The following is a 21,423-nucleotide window of genomic DNA, read 5'->3' as shown; positions in this document are numbered from 1 at the left end:
ACTTGTTGGAGGATGAATTTTCCACGTAATAAGGCAGACAAGATGGATACATATGAGAAGCTAGTAATATGGCCTAGTATAATTCTAAATGAGTAAAAACACAGTTGATTACTCTTAAGAGTAATTAGAAGATCATAGTGGGTTGAAGTCAATCAGGAAAAATTTCAGAGAAGAAACTGCACGTGAGCTGAGACTTAAAGGATGGATGGAATATGAAGGGAAAAGGAAAGAAGTTATGGGGGAAGAGATGTTCCCTGTAACCTGTCCCTGTTTGACTCCCACATGCTCCTCATCTCTCAGTGTCTCTTTCTATTCTGGTGTCTAGTGGTCTCTGCTAGGCTATCCTGCCCTCACTCATGATGCGGGCTAACTCTGGCCAATCTTTAGGGTTTGTCACATGATTCCTATGCCACCCTTTTTTTTCTCTTTCTTTCTTTCTTTTTTTTTTTTTTTTTGAGACAGGGTCTCGCTCTGTCGAGCAGGCTGGAGTGCAGTAGCGCAATCTCGGCTCACTGCAACCTCCGCCTCCCGAGTTCAAGCGATTCTCCTGCCTCAGCCTCCCGAGTAACTGGGACTACAGGCGTGCCACCACACCCAGCTAATTTTTGTATTTTTAGTAGAGACGGGGTTTCACCATATTGGCCATGCTGGTCTTGAACTCCTGACCTCAGGTGATCTGCCTGCCTCGGACTCCCAAAGGGCTGGGATTACAGGCATGACACTGTGCCCAGCCTCCTATGCTACTCTTTATTATTGTCTTTGTGGCTCCACTGTCTTTTTTAAAATGAAAACCCAGGATGTCAATGCCTGGCCCATAGCAAGTACTCAATAAATACTTGTTGAATGAGCATATGTGCCTAGGAGCCACATTCCGTACTCTTGGGATGGCTCCTTCCCAGATATTTAGTCTCTGCCTAGAGCTGGGGCATTTGGAAATTGCTTGAGGGGTCACTCAAAATCCTTGCATAATTATTAATAAGGGTCTTTCTCAGATTTTTATTTAACAAAGCTTTACTGCATGCCTTCTCTATTACAGGACTTACGCTGGCTATAAGCAGTTTGGAGTTCAGCTACTGTGAGACCCATGTAAACAAATAATGAAAAGCTTTGATTTATGTATAAAGTGGTCTATGAACACTGTAGACAGAGGACTGACTGTCCAAGTACACCAGAGAGGCTTCTCAGATTACAGGACAGAAAGTTGGAATTGAATCTTGAAGGATACGTTATGTCCTCTAGGCAGACATGACTGGAGAGGATAAGGGAGTGGGTTGGATGGTATTCTAGGCAAATGCAATCACAGGTGCAAAGATGGTGGTGGTGGTGAGGAACTGAGAAAGTGTGTGTTTAGAGCAAAAGCAGAAGTGGCCAGAGAGAAGGTGCAGGACTGGATTTGGGGCAGGATAACCAAAGGGCTCTTTTTTCTTTTTTTTCTCTTGAGACGGGGTCTCACTCTGTCGCCCAAGCTGGAGTACAATGGCGTGATCTCCGCTCACTGCAACCTCTGTCACCCGGGTTCAAGCGATTCTCCTGCCTCAGCTTTGGGAAAGTAGCTGGGATTACAGGTGCCTGCCATCGCACCTAATTTTTGTATTTTTAGTAGAGGCGGGATTTCACCATGTTGGCCGGGCTGATCTTGAATTCCTGACCTCCTGATCCACCCCGCCTCTGCCTCCCAAAGTGCTGGGATTACAGGTGTGAGCCACCGTGCCCGGCCAGGGCTCTGTCTTATACAGTTTCATGTTGCTATAACAGGATGCCACAGACTGGGCAATTTATAAACGATAGTTTGTTTGGCTCATGATTCTGGAAGCTAGGAAGTCCAAGATCAACAGGTAACATCTGGCAGCAGCCTTTTCTCTGGGTCACAACATAGCAGAAGGCATCACATGGTAAGAGAAACAGCAAGGGAAAGCCAAACTCATTTTTATAACCAACCGACTCTCAAGATAACCCACTCCTGTGATTACATTAATCCATTCGTGAGGGCGTAGCCCTCATAAGTCAATCAATTTAAACCTCTCACCTCTTAACACTTTTGCATTAATGATAAAGTTTTCAACACGTGAACTTTGGGGGATACATTCAAACCACAGCAAGCTCTATGGATACCGATCTGTAAGAGGCACAAAAATAAAAAATGATGCTAATTAACATAGCCATCTGCAGTGCCTTACATAACTTTTGAAACCTAAAATTGTCCTATTCCCCTGAGGTAAGACAGTACCCTTGAATGTTAATTTAAAAATTCTCCTGGTTGGCAATTCCAGTTATCTTATGTTATATTCAGTGCATGTAGTAAGTCCCTTATTTTAACATAAAGAGCTTTTAAATTCTTATTAATAGAAAATCAGGTTTCTTTTAATCCTATGCCAAATAGATATTTAAAGAAAACTGGCCTGTTTATGCATTGCCAAATTATTAGCTTTCTGGTAATGTACGTATTTCTCCAACAAGCCCTGGATGGAGGCCTCTAGGTGCTCCTTCCCTGGTAAACATGGGACTGTTCATTTGGCTGGGTAAGCTGGGAAAGTTGGTTTGTGTGGGTGCCTAACAAAGAATCTGTGTTCAATGAAGTATTGTCAATAGGGTGAATTATGTGTTTGGCACACATAAACGGGACAAGATGTGTAAAGTGCTTGGTCAGAGAGCGACTGTATTTCTTCTTCTTTTTTTTTTTTTTTTGGAGACTGGGTCTCACTGTGTCACTCAGGCTGGAGTGCAGTGGCGCAATCTCTGCTCACTGTAACCTCTGCCTCCCGGGTTCAAGCAGTTCCTCATGACTCAGCCACCCAAGAAGCTGGGATTACAGACATGCACCCCCATGCTCGGTTAATTTTTTTTTTCTTCATTTTTAGTAGAGACGGGGTTTCGCCATGTTGGCCAGGCTGGTCTTGAACTCTTGGCCTCAAGCAATCCCAATCCGCCTGCCTCGGCCTCCCAAAGTGCTAGGATTATAGGCGTGAGCCACTGCGCCCGGCCTAATTTTCGTATTTTCAGTAGAGACGAGGTTTGCTATATTGCCCAGGCTGGTCTGAACTCCTGGGCTCAAGCGTTCCACCCACCTCGGCTTCCCAAAGTGCTAGGGTTACGGGCGAGGGTGAGTCACGGCGCCCAGTCTAATTTCTAATTTGTATTCAGCTCTCAGCGTGTCCTCAACGTGACCCCACCCAGGTTCAGGGTACTGGAACCTGAGCGAGGAAGGCGTGTTCCGGGGAGAGTAGGTAGTGTGAGGGGCCAGAGTGCAAAGGTCAGAAGGCATTTGGTGGAAGCTGTGTGCAAAGAAGCCTGAGGGGAGGTCCTTCGATCTCGGTTACCTTGGCGATCTCTACCAGAGGGTTAGAGTTGCCAAGAGGCGCCTGCTGCCGCTTCCTTTCTCCCGCCCTCCCTTTGGTTTAGCTCCGCCCCCTGCTCCCACAGGTTAAAAGCAGACGCCGACGCGGCTGCCTAGTGACACTTTTCCCAAGATGCCTAGGGTATTGTTGTGTTCTTCTTAGCCAATCAGAGAGGCGAAGCGGGCCCACCGCCTGCCAATAGACTGCGAGATCAGGGCCCGCGACAGTTAAACGGGGCCGAAGGCAAGGGTGACTGGTTAGCGCTGCTCGGGGGCTTCTCCGTGCTGGTCCCTGAAGCTCCCGGTCCCGGTCCCTGGAGCTCCGCATTTGGGGGCGCAACCTGCGTGAGGCAGCGCGACTCTGGCGACTGGCCGGCCATGCCGTCCCGGGCTGAGGACTATGAAGTGTTATACACCATTGGCACAGGCTCCTATGGCCGCTGCCAGAAGATCCGGAGGAAGAGTGACGGCAAGGTGAGCGTGGTCCCTTCCCTGTGCCAGCCCCTGCTTAGGGGCGAGCGCCCTGCGCCACCGAAGGGAACCGAGAGGGCTGGTGAAGTGGGTGCCCGGAAGACTCAGCCGTCTTTACTGAGTCTGCATCTGACAGCCTGTCCTGGGTCGCTTAAAGGATGGGAGACCGCGTCTTTTGATATATGTATTTCCATCTTTTCCCGTTTCTCTCCCCATTTCTCTCTTCTGTTTTGGGTTGCTAAGGACCTTCCATTGGTGACACGTAGCTAACTCCTGAGCTGTTTTTAGAGCTCTAAGAGTGGCCCTCTCAGACACAAGAAAGGGGCAGGACCACCAGAACCCGAAGCTTTGTATCTGCAGTCAGACTCCCTCAAAATACCCATTATTCGGATTATTGGATTCATATTTCCCAATGTATACAGGTAGACCTTTTACAGAAAGTAATATTGGACAGGAAACTGCCTGGCTGCTTTTCCAAGGTGTCTCATCCTGGGAAAACACGACTGAGGTGGAATGGGGCAGGGACTTTGACCACCTCCACCCCAATTTTGACTAAAGTACCTTTTTGCCAACTTCCCACTAACCAACTGAGGGTAGGGGTTGGGGGAGACCTCATGTGCCTTATTCCCCTTTATCTCCCTACAACATCATTTACTGCTTAGAAATTGAAAGAAGATTATGGAAGTAAACTCACAGTTCTTTAAGTTCATTGAACTAAATTAGATAATGACCTTGATTGTAGGATATAATTAAAAGGAAGGTTATTTTTTAAATCTTGGAACTTTCATTCTTTGTTTTTGAGCGTAATGAGTTCATTCATACCTTGGAAATTCTTATTTTAGATATTAGTTTGGAAAGAACTTGACTATGGCTCCATGACAGAAACTGAGAAACAGATGCTTGTTTCTGAAGTGAATTTGCTTCGTGAACTGAAACATCCAAACATCGTTCGTTACTATGATCGAATTATTGACCGGACCAACACAACACTGTACATTGTAATGGAATATTGTGAAGGAGGGGATCTGGCTAGTGTGATTACAAAGGGAACCAAGGAAAGGTAAGCATAATCTTTTAAAAATGTAAGCTGAAATTAGGTCTACTTTCATTTATTTTAAGCATCTTGTTTTAGGATCAGTAATATGGAAGAGTATACTTGCATTTGTTTGGTAGGTCCATAGTACTTTAGAAAATTCCCGGTGAATCAACACCCATATTTTATATCAAAATAACAATCTATAGGCTGAGTGTGGTGGCTCACACCTGTCATCCCAACACTTTGGAAGGCCGATGCAGGAGGATCACTTGAGCCCAGGATTTCAAGATCAGCCTGGGCAACATAGTAGGACCCTGTTTCTACAAGAATTAGCCAGGTATGGTGACATGTGCCTGTAGTCTAAGCTACTTGGGAGGCTGAGGCAAGAGGATTGCTTGAGCCTGGGAGGTCGAGGCTGCAGTGAGCCATGATCGTGCCACTGCATTCCAGCCAGGGTGACAGAGCAAGGCTCTGTCTCAAAAAATATAAATAAATAAATAAATAATTTATTTCCCTATTAGTACACTGGATAATTTATATCATCCCATCTTGGCAACGATTTTTTTTTTTTTTTAGAAGTTATATGCTGTATAACTGCTTTGGTTTCAGGCAATACTTAGATGAAGAGTTTGTTCTTCGAGTGATGACTCAGTTGACTCTGGCCCTGAAGGAATGCCACAGACGAAGCGATGGTGGTCATACTGTATTGCATCGGGATCTGAAACCAGCCAATGTTTTCCTGGATGGCAAGCAAAACGTCAAGCTTGGAGACTTTGGGCTAGCTAGAATATTAAACCACGACACGAGTTTTGCAAAAACATTTGTTGGCACACCTTATTACATGTCTCCTGTAAGTATTTCAGAATTTAGATACTTTTTAAAACATCTTTTATTTTTGTTTTTTTGTTTGTTTTTGAGACAGAGTCTCGCTCTGTTGCCCAGGCTGGAGTGGAGTGGTACGATCTCGGCTCACTGCAACCTCTGCCTCCTGGGTTCAAAGGATTCTCTTGCATCAGCCTCCCGAGTAGAGTAGCTGGGACGACAGGTGCATGTCACCATGCCCGGCTAATTTTTGTATGTTTAGTAGAGACAGGGTTTCATCATGTTGGCCAGGCTGGTCTCAAACTCCTGACCTCAAGCAATCTGCCCACTTCAGCCTCCCAAATTGTTGGGATTATAGGCGTGAGCCACCGCTCCCAGCCAAAACATCTTTTAATGTTAAGCATTCTGAAGCAGGGAAATTGAGTTTTCTGTTTGTTTAAGAATTGAAAATACTGTTATATTTTTCCACATGGACCACCAGACCAATAAAGTCTATGAGTTTTTGTTTGCTTCATGAATTATGTGTAATAATGTAAGTATGATGAAGACAGATTCCTACTCTAAGGTTTGCTACTGTTTGTCATCTCTCAGTGGGTTCAATTTTTTGAGCATTCATGCAAATTAAAGCATATTCAGTTCAAGCTTTTATGGAATGATTACAATGCATTAAACTTAAGGATTACAAAAATGAAATGGATTTTGTCCCTGCCCTCAAGAGCTGTTTCCAATGTGTAGGTCCTGGTCATCTGCATCAGACTCACTTGGAGTATCTGTTTAAAATGCAGAGTTCTGGGTGCTAAACCAAACCCAAATCCGTCGAGTGAATTTCGATCTCTGGGTAGGTTCTTGAACTCTTGTTTTTTGGTTTTTTTTTTTTTTTTCTTCAATATTGTACTTTTTATTTTAGACTTTGCATTTTAACAGACTCTGTAAATGATTCTTGTGCATGCAGAATCAGAGCTCAGGAAGTTTGCTCACTGAGATAGCATGTTTTTACAATGTAACTTTTTGTACGTGTTATTTTTTTGTTGCCTTTTCCTGAAATATCGCGCTGAGTCCACTCACCAATTACCTCTATTGCTGGATATTTTGTTTCCAAAATGTTTCACCATTCTTAGAAGTACTGTTCTGCATATCTTTGTATGAATTATTCTTTCTTCCTTTTTGGTTATTTCCTTGACATGCAGCTCATAAAATGAAATTGCTGGGGTAAAAGGTATAAGCAGTTTATGGTTGTTGTTAGATATTGCCTGACGGCTTTTAAAAAGTTTAAGTCAATTGTGATAGCACTAATGTGTTAGTATATGACATCTGAACAGATAAAGATGAAGAAATATTTATTAGTATTTTAGTAGTTCACCTTTCTAGGATTTTCCAGATCTTTATAAATTATGTTAACAGATCTGACTGTAGTATAAAACTTTATAAATTAGTGATTTTGCTTTTGACTAAGAATGGCCAGAACAGTACCATTTTCTCACTGTATCAAATTCCAAATAGAATGTTTTTAACATAAAGGACAATTATCCAGAAGTGGTTTTTGGAAAGCTTGAAACCTATTCTTTTGTTCCTTTTCCCTCCTGCCCTTGTAATTAGAGTGGTTCAGCTTCCCTAAGGCACTGATTGTCAAAAAGTGGCGTCAGACTTTAGTGTTTTAAAGTTGGACTTTAAAACACTAACCAGCCACTAGAGATTGCTTCTATTCCCTCTGTTAAGAATAAGAGCTCTGGTAGGCTGTTGTTACTGTAGATGTGGAAGAAAGGCAAACAATAAAATAGGTAATGATAATATTAGTTACTACTGTGATTTATGCAGTGGACTAAGAAAAAATACAAATGGGTAATTCAATTAGCTATTTATGTCTATATCCATTTAAATGTGGACTAGATACATATTTTGATTATTCTTAAATTTTCTCTAGTTCTTTTAAAATGGTGTTTCTTAATTTGCCTTGAGAGTAGAAGTCTGTCATATTTACCTCTGAATTGTCAGTGCCTAGTCTATACTAAGCACTTTCATTTGTGAATGAAAAATGAGTGAATGAATTATATATGACAGTGTATTGGGACAAGAGCATTGCCTTTTTTTTCCATTATAAATTTCAAGATAAAGTATAAGCTAAAAACTTTGAAGTTCGGTTTTTACCTCAGGAGTAATTTAATGTGTTTTATAAGTTTCAAAACAAAATAAACTCTTAAACCTTCCACTTTCTTACCCTTTTTCCCTGTATAGGAACAAATGAATCGCATGTCCTACAATGAGAAATCAGATATCTGGTCACTGGGCTGTTTGCTGTATGAATTATGTGCATTAATGTAAGTATGATGAAGACAGATTCCTAGTCTAAGGTTTGTACTGTTTGTCACATTCCACTGGGTCTAGTTTTTTTTTTTTTTTTTTTTTTGAGACAGAGTCTCCCTCTGTCGCCCAGGCTGGAGTGCAGTGGCCGGATCTCAGCTCACTGCAAGCTCCGCCTCCCGGGTTCACGCCATTCTCCTACCTCAGCCTCCCGAGTAGCTGGGACTACAGGTGCCCGCCACCTCGCCCGGCTAGTTTTTTGTATTTTTTTAGTAGAGACGGGGTTTCACCATGTTAGCCAGGATGGTCTCGATCTCCCAACCTCGTGATCCGCCCGTCTCGGCCTCCCAAAGTGCTGGGATTACAGGCTTGAGCCACCGCGCCTGGCCAGGGTCTAGTTTTTTGAGCCTCCACGCTAATGAAAGTATATTCAAGTCTGAAAGAATTGTACCTTGGCTAAAATTAAGGTAGATGGACAGGCTAAAAGAAACTTCACAAATTAAAACTGTAAGCCATGAGGCTGGGTCTTGACTGTTCAAGTGTCTTGGCTGGTTAGGCGCTTTCCTGTTAGACTGACACTTAGCTCAAGGGAGAACACATAGGTCAGGCAGGTAAGGTAAAGCTACTGTAAGGATATGGAAGAAATGAAACAAGACCGGGGTAGAGATCTGGGGATCTTTAGAGCAGGGAAGAGCTCCAGTTCTTTTCCTTTGTTCTTCTTTTCGTTTTTTTCCCTTTGAAACTATTCTGTAGAGCAGTGATTCTCAACCAGGGATAAGGGAAGCAAATTTGCCTCATGCGGGGCATTTGACAATGTTTGGATAAATTTTTAGTTATCACAGCTGGGGAGTGTTCCTGGCATCTAGAGGTACAGGGCAGCAAGGCTACAAAATACCTATAATGCACAGGACAGCCCCCCACAACAAAGAATTATGTGACCTCAAATGTCAATAGTGCCAAGGTTGGGAAACTTATAAGAAGAAAATCCCACAAGTAGAAACTTAAATACAAACTGGAGCTTAAACTGTGCTTTTGATTTAGTTCCTATTGTATATTTTCATTTTTACAATTTGAAAATGTCTTCGTCGTCTTTTCCTTCTTCTTTTTTAATCCCAGGCCTCCATTTACAGCTTTTAGCCAGAAGGAACTCGCTGGGAAAATCAGAGAGGGCAAATTCAGGCGAATTCCATACCGTTACTCTGATGAATTGAATGGAATTATTACGAGGATGTTAAACTTAAAGGTAAAGATGATAAGATGATATATTGTCTGTTTCTAGCTGTCAGTTAAGTGTTGGAACATACATTCTCTCTTGTAGATCAATGGAGACTGAGGAAACATTAAATATAGTTTCTTAGCTAAATATACTGTGTTAACACAAGTGAAAACATATGTAAATTTGGCAAATTGCACATCCTTGCTGGCCCACCTTCTGCGCTTTCTTTATTTCTCTGCCCACTCTGCCATGCTAACAGATGGGTTGGTAGCAAGGAAAGATTGCAAAAAGAATTCAAATCCTCGTTCCCCTTGTCCTTGCCTACCTCACAGTGGCAGGTGGTGAGGGAAGGGGCCAGAGATAAGACTTTATTACTCTGCCTCTAGCTCTAATTGAGAGATTAGAGATCAGAAGAAGGGGAGGGGTGATGGAGGGTGGAGGGAGGACAGCTAAAAAGCAGAGGGAAAATCAATAAAGAGATTATGTGGAAAAACTCTGGCTATAGAATGGGGAAAGAAATGTTCTGGGGATCAGGCTGACATAAGAGAAGAAGGAAAATGCTGTAGGATCACAGACAAGGATACAGATGAAGTGACAGGATTGAGAGTCAGTGAGAGAGTATCTTGCTAAATGTAGTTTAGAGATGCAAGGACAGTACTTCCCCTAAAACAGACTCTAGCAGTGCTACCAAGCATCAGCACAAGATGTACCAATCTTCAGGGATTGAACCTTCTTAGAAAGGTGAAAAGGGGAAAAGGGAAAAAAGGTAAGTTAACATCTGCATTACCTTGTGGACCCAGAACCTCGTGGGTTAAAACCACCAGTGAACTTATTTTTCCAAGTGTTTAAGACCTAGCCATAAAGGAGTCCTTTCTTTTGTCTTGGAAATACATATATGTCCTTTTATTGTAACTGCTGTCTTAGGAGAACTCTTCTGTTACACAATCTGATTATATACTGCGTATTTTTTCCCCAGGATTACCATCGACCTTCTGTTGAAGAAATTCTCGAGAACCCTTTAATAGCAGATTTGGTTGCAGAAGAGCAAAGAAGAAATCTTGAGAGAAGAGGGCGACAATTAGGAGAGCCAGAAAAATTGCAGGATTCCAGCCCTGTATTAAGTGAGCTGAAACTAAAGGAAATTCAGTTACAGGAGCGAGAGCGAGCTCTCAAAGCAAGAGAAGAAAGATTGGAGCGTAAGTCTGAATGGGGGTCAAAGCAAAGGAGAACTACCAAGGGGGTTATTTTGATGTGTCTGAATATCTCTTTGAGCAGAATATTTTATACATACAGATCTTATTAGAAGCTTTTAAAAATACTTGAGAAACCAAAATATGTATTGTAGATTTTTAATAATCAGGCTTGCTAGCACCTTCATGTTGGACGTCTTTCTCTGAGATCAGTTGCTAGTTATATAATATTGGGCCTTAACAGTGATGGCCTTATACTTTATTGTAGAGTTACTTTTTTCTTTTTCATCTCTACTATGAATACCCTAATGTTTTCCCACTGTAAAGGAAGGTCTTAAAATTGCTGCTTTCCATAATAAAAACCATGACTTTTGTCTTTTGAAATGGCCACTCCAACAGAATTCCAGGTCTAAAACCCTACAGTATGTAGATGAGATATGTTCAGGCAATTCTTTTCTTTTTTTTTAACTTTTTATTTTTGAAAATGAGATGGGGTCTCACTATATTGCCCAGGCTGGTCTTGAACTCCTGAGCTCAAGCAATCCTCCCACCTTGCCTCCCAAAGTGCTGGAATTACAGGTGTGACCTACCACACCTGGTCTGTTCAGGCAATTCAATAGAGAGTCTAGATACAAGATATTTTAAGTCTATAAATAATACTCTGGTGGGTATTAACGTTAACTTACGAGTATTAACTGATTAGGTGTTAATTTAGTTTTGATGTTGAAAGTGTATCTACTCCACCAAGATGAGAGCTACTAGCAATCATTTAGGGTTACGCAAGGTAGCTACAGAGTGAGGTTCTTCATTTTAACATCAGGAGATGAGAGATGGGTCATATTTGTCACCTGTCACCCTCATGACTCACCTGATTTTACTTCTGCAGCTTTATACCTAATCCAGGCTTTAAATAATGAAATACTCTATAGTCCTGTGAGATATGCTTACTGTATAGGTACAACCTATACTTACATAGAAACCTCTGTAAAAAATAAGAAAACTTTTTCTTATAACTTTCCCCAGTGTTTCATAATTTCTTTTCTTTTCTTTTTTTTTTTTTTGAGATGGAATTTCACTCTTGTTGCCCAGGCTGGAGTACAGTGGCACCATCTTGGCTTATTGCAACCTCTGCCTTCTGGGTTCAAGCAGCTCTCCTGCCTCAGCCTCCTGAGTAGCTGGGATTACAGGCGCCTGCCACCATACCTGGCTAATTTTTGTATTTTTTAATAGAGATGGGGTTTTGCCATGTTGACCCAGCTGGTCTTGAACTCCTGACCTCAGGTGATCCACCTGCCTTGGCCTCCCAAAGTGTTGGGATTATAGGTGTGAGCCACTGTGCCCAGCCATAATTTCATATAGCAACTGAAATCTGAATACTTTCTGAATTTTGGGCCATGAATAAATAGTAACCTTTGTTATTAATACTAATCCTATGAACTACCGCCTAACTGAATTGCATTTTTTTTTTCTTTTATTTGAGTGTGGTCATTCAACCAGAAAAAAAGAAGATTTTTGTACTGTGAGGCCAGATCATGTCCTGAAAATTAGCTGTTGCCTATCTTCAATGAAGAGCAGAGATAGCTTTAGTTTTTTGTTTTCCCAATTGAGTTACTCCCACAAAAGATGACCAAAGGTTGAAGCTAACTTTGTATTTGTTTAAACAAGTCCTTTCAAGAAAATCTAAGATAAACATACAGCCTACTAAAACACTCAATTAAAAACTAACACAATCAGTTTGACTGAGGCATAGTGAGAATCCTTTCCCCAAACATTGCTTATCAGTATCAAGCATGCTAGTAGTGATAAGATTGCCAAATGTAAATCGTTTTTTAGTGAAGGTCACTTGTTAATTTTTTTTTTCTTTGTCCATTCTCTTTTTAAAGAGAAAGAACAGGAGCTTTGTGTTCGTGAAAGACTAGCAGAGGACAAACTGGCTAGAGCAGAAAATCTGTTGAAGAATTACAGCTTGCTAAAGGAACAGAAGTTCCTGTCTCTGGCAAGTAGTCCAGGTATGAGAATCAACTTGGTCAACAGAAGCTGGTGCTACAAATGAAGAAATGTGCACCAGTGTTGCTCCCAAAGTGGCTTAGGTAGCCCTTTTCATTTACAAAGTCTCAAATTTTAAGATGGATTTCATTGAATATATGCATTTCAATGGAAACAAAATTCTGTTATAGCAATGATTTATTTCCTGGGTTCATAGACCTGAGGCAATGAGTCACAGAATTTCATGTTTGATTTTCTTAACCTTATCAAACCACATGTTTAGTAATTGATACTTATTAATATTATTATTATTATTATTATTTTCTGAGATGGAGTCTCGCTCTGTTGTCCAGGCGGGAGTGCAGTGGCGCGATCTTGGCTCACTGCAAGCTCCGCCTCCCGAGTTCACGGCATTCTCCTGCCTCAGCCTCCCGAGTAGCTGGGACTACGGGTGCCCGCCACCACGCCTGGCTAATTTTTTGCAATTTTAGTATAGACGGGATTTCACTGTGTTAGCCAGGATGGTCTCAATCTCCTGACCTCATGATCTGCCCACCTCAGCCTCCCAATGTGCTGTGATTACAGGCATGAGCCACCATGCCTGGCTGATACTTATTTTTTAAAATTAGGGCATTTACAAAACTATTGTGTGTTTTAGATTTCAGAGAGATAAACTGCATTTCAAGTAAAAATCAAAATTTTAATACTGCCATGCCTCATCTTTCATAGAAAGCATGTCTTAAAAGGCATGATAAGCCACCTGCAGAATAGGCTGTCACGTTTGGATCTTTGCTAACACCCTTTCAAGCTGAAACACATATTTGTGGAAATTTCATTGTTTAATATCTACATATGTTCTCTGCATTTTCTTCTTTATTTAAAGTCTGGTATATAGATGTTCAGCTTTCTCAGGGTCCTGCCTTTGTGTGGCGTTGTCCCTTCACTCTGCCACACTGAGATGTGGTTATCGTATATACCAGTGAACCATTGTCTAACATTCTCCATTTTATAGAAACCTCTCAATCTAATTCAGTTGACTCTATGTAAAATGCAAACTGTGAAACATCTTTTTGCTTGATTTCTTTAGGGCACAAACTAACTGTTAAAAGTTGTTGGTTTAAAAAATCGAGCATCTGAATTTTCAATAAAATTTAGAGTTTTTTTTAACTCCCTTATTCCATGTAGGACAGCATATATGAAAGCTATTATTCTTATCTTTAATAAATTGAGATATGATCAATTTAGTGAGTATTGGCAGCATTTTGTAAATGGAACAGACAAAAAACCCTACTTAAGTTAGATTGATGATCACAATAACTTTGTAGTGAACAAGTGATGGAAAGAAATGAAACTACTGATAGAAGTAAATGAAACAAAGATTGTATGAAACTTTGGCTTGATCTCTGTTAAGATACCTTCTTTTTTCTCAATATTGCCATCTACCATTTCAATATTATAAACATATTTATTTTGGCTTTTCATAGATTCCACACTGTCATCCATAAAGACAAAGTATACTTAAATCATGATTAGGGTGATAAAATGAGGAGAAAATTATACTGGATGAATTTCATGCATCAAACCCATTGCAGGAAATTACTTAAGACCCTGTTGGGGATGGCTCTTCAGTTAAAGAGTTTATTTACATTTGCCCTGATAGTCTTTGAGCAAAAGATGAAAATAGCTAAGTAAGCATGATGTGTTTTACTTTATAGGATACACAGATAAGTATGGGAATCTACTTATATGTGAATCATGGCAAATATTTAAAATGAGCCATAGGAATCAAGTATCCACTGGGGCAAGCAGACATTTTAGAGTATTGAGTGCTGAAAGTAGTGAACACATCAGAGCTATAAGATAAGCATCATAGCAGTGGGGAGCTGGTACTATTCTGAACTCAGGACAGTTGGAAATATCCTCTCCCCATCCTTGGGCTATAAAATCCACACATGAGGAAGCCATCACAAGTGTATTGAAATCATCACAGCAAGCAGCAGTATCTTTTTTTAAAACTTCTTTTCTTATTTGATGAAATAGTCATTATTCTATTTAATGGAAGAATTTTAAACATTTTTTAAAAACACTTTTTTCTTATAAAACTATCCCATTAAGAGCCAGGTGTGGTGGTGCACCTATAGTCCCAGCTACTCTGAGGGCTCAGGCAGGAAGATCACTTGAGCCCAGGCGTCCGAGGCTGTAGTGCACTACAGCTGCACCTGTGAATAGCCACTGCACTCCAGCCTGGACAACATGGCAAGACCCCATCTCAAACAAAAACAAAACTATCCCGTCAGTAAGACAATGTTGACTTACAAATCTATAGGTATTTGTGATAATAAGAAGGTGGATAGATTTGAAACAGTGGAGATAAAGTCTAAAGGCAATCCAGTTTGCTTTGAAGCAGAAGCGATGTATGAAGCAGGAATTCATAGGACCCTTGGAAGGCAGTGCATCTGTGTGCCAGCATTTCCTATTTCTTCTGCCTGGAGCACTCTTCATCCAGATAGCCCTGTGGCTTCTTACTTCAGAAATGACCGTATGAGGCTTTGTATCATTACACCTACCACCCAGCATGTCCCTGTTTCCAGGGTTATTTTTCCTAATAGCACATATTACCATCAAATATTCCCCACCAGTACTTGTTTATTTGTGTTTGGTTTATCTCCTCCTACTAGAATAGGGCCTGTTTGGTTCACAGTGGCCCATCCTATGAGCTCAATAAATATTTGAACATACAGAGGAAAAATAAAAAGATCTAGAATCTGTTTAGGCCTCCAGCCCCTACTAATTCTGTCAGCAGTTAATAGTGTTGCCACTTTAAGTAAATAAGATTATTATTTATTTTTTCCATGAAAAGAATAGTTTACGTTTTTTACTACTCTTACTTGATTTATCTTTTCCACACCGAATTTGTTTAGGTTTTTTGGAGACAAATTTCTGGTCAGTTAAGATGCTTTGAACTAAGTTCTTGAACATTTAACCAAAACTGTAGGTGTTCTCTATTTTAAAAAATATATACAAAAAGCAAAAACCAAAAAAACCCCACAAACTGTGCTTCTATACTTTTCTGTAGGTAAGGTGTTCTGCATAGAATGGCACTTATTTTCAAGGATAGAGATAAATAACATTGATTTCCAAAAGTTTTATATTGTCCATAATACTCAGTGTGTTTAACTTTAAGAGTAAAATTGATTGTTCGTTGTTAAGAGAACAAAACTTATGTTCCTTGAATTTCGGCACATTCCAATATTTTTTCAATGCTGTGGATTAAAAGGCTGATTTCTGCCGGTCCTACACCCCTAACCTCCCATCCCAGAGAAAATAAAACAGGTACCTAGATTTCAAATGTGAACCATAAGAGCAAATACTTTTTGATAAGTATAAGTATGAAGGAGTTGAACTCTGTTCAAGTAACTCAAAGCCCTTTTTCTTTTTCCTTCTAAAGAACTTCTTAATCTTCCATCCTCAGTAATTAAGAAGAAAGTTCATTTCAGTGGGGAAAGTAAAGAGAACGTCATGAGGAGTGAGAATTCTGAGAGTCAGCTCATGTCTAAGTCCAAGTGCAAGGATCTGAAGAAAAGGCTTCATGCTGCCCAGCTGCGGGCTCAAGCCCTGTCAGATATTGAAAAAAATTACCAGCTAAAAAGCAGACAGATTCTGGGTATGCGCTAGCCAGGTAGAGAGACACAGAGCTGTGTACAGGATGTAATATTACCAACCTTTAAAGACTGATATTCAACTGCTGTAGTGTTATATACTTGGTTCCGTGAGCCACACCTTTTTGTATAGTACACGTGATATTTCGGAATTGGTTTTGCTGTTCTTCAGCAACTATTGTACAAAATGTTCACATTTAATTTTTCTTCTTTTAAGAACACATTATAAAAAAATACTTCTTGCTTGGGCTTTTTTAATCCTGTGTGTGATGACTAGTAGGAACATGAGATGTGACATTCTAAATCTTGGGAGAAAAAAAATAATGTTAGGAAAAAAATATTTACGCAGGAGTAGCAGTCACTGAATAGTTTTAAACGACTGAGTGGTGTGCTTACAATTGTTATATATAGATTTAAATTTTAAGTCTGAGATTTTAAATGTTTTTGAGCTTAGAAAACCTATTTGGATGCACTTTGGTCATTAATACCATGACATCTTGCTTGTAAATATTCCATTGCTCTGTAGTTCAAATCTATTAGCTTTGTGAAAATTCATCACTGTGATGTTTGTATTCTTTTTTTTTTCTGTTTAACAGAATATGAGCTGTCTGTCATTTACCTACTTCTTTCCCACTAAATAAAAGAATTCTTTAGTTTCCCTGTATTTATGTGTCTTGCATTTGTTGGTCTCTTAGTTGATGGGAGTTGTGTTTATGATTTATAGGTCTTCATCATAGGGTATGGAAGGAAACATGGATCTGATGCTCAAGAGAGTGGCATTCCAGTCTTAAACTATATGGCGCTTTACCTCCCATCTCGTTAATCCATGTATGTAAGCCAGTGGTCCTGAACAGGGTGATTTTGCTCCTCAAGGGACATTTGGCAATGCCTGGGGGTGTTTTTGATTGTCATGATTTGGGGTAAGGTGCTACTGTCTGCTAGTGGGTGCAGGCCATGGACATTTTACATTGTAAACATTTTACAATGCACAGGACAGCCTCTGACAACAAAATGTCAAATGGGTTTGGATCATATTCCTAAATGACACAATTTCAAATGCTAAAATTCCGAAAGACCAAAATCCCTAATGTCTTAAATCCCAGAAGATCAAAATCCCTAACGTGTGAACTTCCAAAATCACAATCCTGAAAGATTAAAATCTCAGATGTTAAAATCCTGAAAGCCAAATTCCAAGGCAGGGATTAGTGCAGTTTCAGCTGTATACAGGATAACCGCGTCATGTCAGGCAGAACTATTACCTTGTTATTGTCTTCATTTGCACATTAAGTATGGTTTAAGAGATGTGGATGGATATCAAGTTGATAAGGGGTGAACTTGTTGATTTATATGTCAACTTGACTGGATTAAGGAATCCCTAGAAATCTGGTAAAGCATTATTTTAGGTGTGTCTGTGAGGGTGTTTCCAGAGGAGGTTAATATGTGAGTCTCAGTAGACTAGGTGGGGTATATCTTTCCTCAATGTTCAGTGTTTTGAAGATCATAAAAGTGACTTTTCAGGTGAAAATTACGAGAAATCTCTCCCGCCAAATTACTCAGTTATATACAACTTCTGCTCCTTCATGAATAGTGCCACGCTTGCCTTCAAAAAATGCCCTTTGTCTGAGAATAAAATTCGACAAGCTGAGCAGCCTTGTGAACCAAAGACACTTGCTGACATTGAGGTTCCTCCAGCGTCACAAAACTCATTAACCAAACTGTTCTTGGTTAGAGATTTGAGTGTTGAAGAAGACCGACTGCTTATATTTACCACTAAATCTAACAGAAAAACTATCACATGCTTCACTTTGGCTAGTGGATGGCACTTTCAAACTGTCCGCACTGGTTTTTATCAGCTATACATGATTCATGCCCCTGTTGGTTCTGAAGATTCTAGAACTCATCTAGTCATTTAAACAATTATTTAAAGATTTGCTGCACTTTGCAGAAGAAAACAGCTTTCAATTGAATCCCCAAACCATAACAACAGATTTGGAATTAGATGTGATCAAAGCTTCTAAAAGTGAATTTCAAAGTGTTACCAATAAAGTTTGTTTTTTTCCATTCAGTGCAATGCATTTGATAGAAAATTAGATGAGTAGATAGGCCATGAGATACAGCAATGACAAAAACTTCAGTTTAGAAGCAGGAACCCACATCAAGGAATAGAGCCCTTTGCTCCTCCTTCAGAATGAATGGAGACCAAAAATCAGATGCTTATGCCCAAGAAAATCAGGATTTCATTCAGCACTTCTCCCAGATTGTTAGAGTGCTGACTGAGGATGAGATGGGGCACCCAGAGATGGGAGATGTTATTGCCCGGCTCAAGGAGGTCCTGGAGTACAATGCCATTGGAGGCAAGTTATCACCAGGGTTTTTCATTCCGGGAGCTGGTGGAGCCAAGGAAGTAGGATGCTGATAGTCTCCAGCGGGCCCTGACTGTGGGCTGGTGTGTGGAACTGCTGCAAGCTTTCTTACTGGTGGCAGATGACATCACGGATTCATTCCTCACCCACTGGGGACAGATCTGCTGGTATCAGAAGCCGGGCGTGGGCTTGGATGTTGTCAATGATGCTGTGCTTCTGGAAGCATGTATCTACCGCCTGCTGAAGCTCTATTGCTGGGAGCAGCCCTATTACCTGAACCCGATGGAACTCTTCCTGCAGAGTTCCTATCAGACTGATCGAGCTCTTCCTGCAGAGTTCCTATCAGACTGATCGAGCTCTTCCTGCAGAGTTCCTATCAGATTGATCGAGCTCTTCCTGCAGAGTTCCTATCAGACTGAGATTGGGCAGACCCTGGACCTCATCATAGCCCCCTAGGGCAATGTGGATCTTGGCAGATTCATGGAAAAGAAGTACAAATATCAAGTACAAGACAGCTTTCTACTCTTTCTACCTTCCTGTAGCTGCAGCCATGCATGTGGCAGGTATTGATGGCGAGAAGGCACACACCAATGCCAAGAAGATCCTGCTGGAGATGGGAGAGTTCTTTAAGATTCAGGATGATCGGCCGGGTGCGGTGGCTCAAGCCTGTAATCCCAGCACTTTGGGAGGCCAAGACGGGCGGATCACGAGGTCAGGAGATCGAGACCATCCTGGCTAACACGGTGAAACCCCGTCTCTACTAAAAAAAATACAAAAAACTAGCTGGGCGAGGTGGCGGGCGCCTGTAGTCCCAGCTACTCGGAGGCTGAGGCAGGAGAATGGCGTGAACCCGGGAGGTGGAGCTTGCAGTGAGCTGAGATCCGGCCACTGCACTCCAGCCTGGGCGACAGAGGGAGACTCCGTCTCAAAAAAAAAAAATAATAAAAGGTTCAGGATGATCACTTTGACCTCTTTGGGGACTCCACTGTGACTGACAAAGTTGGCGCTGACATCTAGGACAACAAATGCAGCTGGCTGGTGGTTCAGTGTCTGCCATGGGCCACTCCGAAACAGTACCAGATCCTGAAGGAGAATTATGGGCAGAAGGAGGCCGAGAAGGTGGCCCAGGTGAAGGCACTATGTGAGGAGCTGGATCTGCTGGCCATGTTCTTGCAGTATGAGGATGACAGTTACAGCCACATTATGGGTCTCATTGAACAGTGCGCCATTTTTCTGGAGCTGGCACACAAAATCTACAAGCGGAAAAAGTGACCTAGCGACCGCAAGGGCAGGGAGAGGAGGGAGGCTCTCAATAAATTATTGTGTAACCTTGAAAACAAAACAAAAAGCTTCAGTTTAAAAATGTACTTTCCAGCTGGGCGCGGTGGCCAAGGACGGAGGAACACTTGAACTTAGAAATTCCATAATAGCCTGGGCAATGTAGTGAGACAGTGTCTCTAGAAATAATTTTTTAAAAAGTTAGCCAGGTGTGGTGTGTGACTGTGGTCCCAGTTACTTGGGAGGCTGAGGCAAGAGGATTGTCTGAGCCTGGGAGGTGGAGGCTGCAGTGAGCTGTGATCAAGCTACTGTACTCCAGCCTGGGAGACAGAAAGAGAGACCCTGTCTCTTAAAGCTGGGGGTGGGAGTGTGGGCGGAAGGGGGTTTCCTTGTGTGCAGTATGTATTAAGAGATGAGGAAAAAATGTGTCATTCGCCTGCCTTGGCATTCCTTCCAGCTGATGACTTTCTAGAAACTTTTAATGAATTAAAGCCACATTTGCCTGAAGACGCCAGCAAAGTTACTGACTGGTTTGAAAATAAATATATACGTGGTAGGATAAGAAAATACACAATGGTGTTGCTGTTTGATCACCAGTATTGTTTCTGTCAAATTTGTGGTCTAATGAGTGCATGCAGAACAGATTTCTGAGTACCGAAAACGACACAGAAGCATGACACAGAAAATAAGGAAATTTAGTAGGGAACACTCATGTCAGTGTACATGGAATCACAGAAGAATGCCAGGAAGAACAGCACCACGTAGAAAATGAATGTGAACATACTCTCCAAGTAGAGCCATGCCCTAAAAGAGAAAAAGCAGCTATTCCTTGTGATGCAAGACTTTAAAATACAGTGAATGATTGTGCAGGTTGGCCAGCTCTTACGGACTATCTCAGTGCAATTGCCCATAATCCATTCCTGTAATACACTTTTTCGTATGTCAAATTTTCTTGTTTTTTTCTGTTTTCTGTTGTTTTTTTTCACTATTTAAAATTGTCAGCATTCTTTTTTACAATTTGCTATGCTATATAATTCATCTTCAAAACATTTCTGATACTGGAGGCATAATTTGTGTAGAGACTTTTAGAAAGTTCTGGGTTTTTTGCAAATTTGACGCCATGAAAGTACACTGTCACAGCATTGACTGTGTGTAAGCATTGTTCTTGTACATAAAAACACTGACGCGTCCTCAGTAAGCGAAGAGATGTCCTTTTTGTACATCTGCATTTGTGAAAGGTAAACTTTTTGAACATCTTGGCTCGTTAGGTGGCTGCATATGCAGTAGTGACCCATCCTGTTTTTGATAGATCTCATCAAAAGACTCTTAGGTTGTTATGGGATTTCAGATGACCGAAGGCATAAAACTGGGTGCACACATTTACCAACCATAGGGATATGCATTTACACATTTCCCTTTTTGACCTATTTCTTTTTTTCTTTCCTTTTTTTTTTTTTTTTTTTTTTGAGATAGAGTCTCACTTTGTTGCCCAGGCTGGAGTGCAGTGGTGTGATCAGAACTCAATGTAACCTTGGCCTTGTAGGCTCAAGTAATCCTCCCACTTCAGCCTCCTGTGATGGAGTCTCACCGTGTTGCCCAGGCTAGTCTTGAACTCATGGGCTCAAGCAATCCTCCCACCTTGGCTGGGATTACAGGCATAAGCCATTGCTCCCAGCCCCTTTATGACCTATTTCTTTATGAATGTGGCTTGTCTGTTCATTACTGATATAATTATGCAACTTTCATTAGTATATATGAATGTTTATGCTT

General features: G+C 41.1%; 1 protein-coding gene and 1 pseudogene across 2 annotated transcripts; both read left to right on the top strand.

The window, feature by feature from the left end:
- Positions 1 to 3,564: 3,564 nt before the first annotated feature.
- NEK2 (NIMA related kinase 2) lies at positions 3,565 to 16,676 on the top strand. Of its 2 annotated transcripts, none has more exons than XM_005540761.4 (8): positions 3,565 to 3,808; positions 4,648 to 4,865; positions 5,451 to 5,691; positions 7,896 to 7,978; positions 9,078 to 9,204; positions 10,154 to 10,373; positions 12,251 to 12,376; positions 15,826 to 16,676. In XM_005540761.4, the coding sequence occupies exons 1-8, from the start codon at positions 3,713 to 3,715 to the stop codon at positions 16,026 to 16,028; spliced, it is 1,314 nt and encodes a 437-aa protein (XP_005540818.3). In that variant the 5' UTR covers positions 3,565 to 3,712; the 3' UTR covers positions 16,029 to 16,676. The 2 variants fall into 2 exon arrangements, with proteins under 2 accessions (XP_005540818.3, XP_005540817.3); XM_005540760.4 differs by having other exon boundaries at positions 15,802 to 16,676.
- A 1,401-nt stretch (positions 16,677 to 18,077) lies between these two features.
- On the top strand, positions 18,078 to 19,782 carry LOC123574588 (farnesyl pyrophosphate synthase-like; annotated as a pseudogene).
- Positions 19,783 to 21,423: the final 1,641 nt, after the last annotated feature.

This window comes from Macaca fascicularis, chromosome 1, assembly GCF_037993035.2.
Source record: "Macaca fascicularis isolate 582-1 chromosome 1, T2T-MFA8v1.1".
Lineage (NCBI taxonomy): Eukaryota > Metazoa > Chordata > Mammalia > Primates > Cercopithecidae > Macaca > Macaca fascicularis.
Note: the sequence above shows the minus strand (reverse complement) of the source record. Positions and strands in the feature narration are given on the sequence as shown.

Bases quoted from the DNA above. Each gene is read 5' to 3' on its own strand.
- NEK2 (XM_005540760.4), top strand. From the start codon at position 3,713: ATGCCGTCCCGGGCTGAGGACTATGAAGTGTTATACACCATTGGCACA. The intron at 3,809-4,647 runs GTGAGCGTGGTC...TTCTTATTTTAG, and splicing joins GGAGGAAGAGTGACGGCAAG to ATATTAGTTTGGAAAGAACT. The intron at 10,374-12,250 runs GTAAGTCTGAAT...CTCTTTTTAAAG, and splicing joins AAGAGAAGAAAGATTGGAGC to AGAAAGAACAGGAGCTTTGT.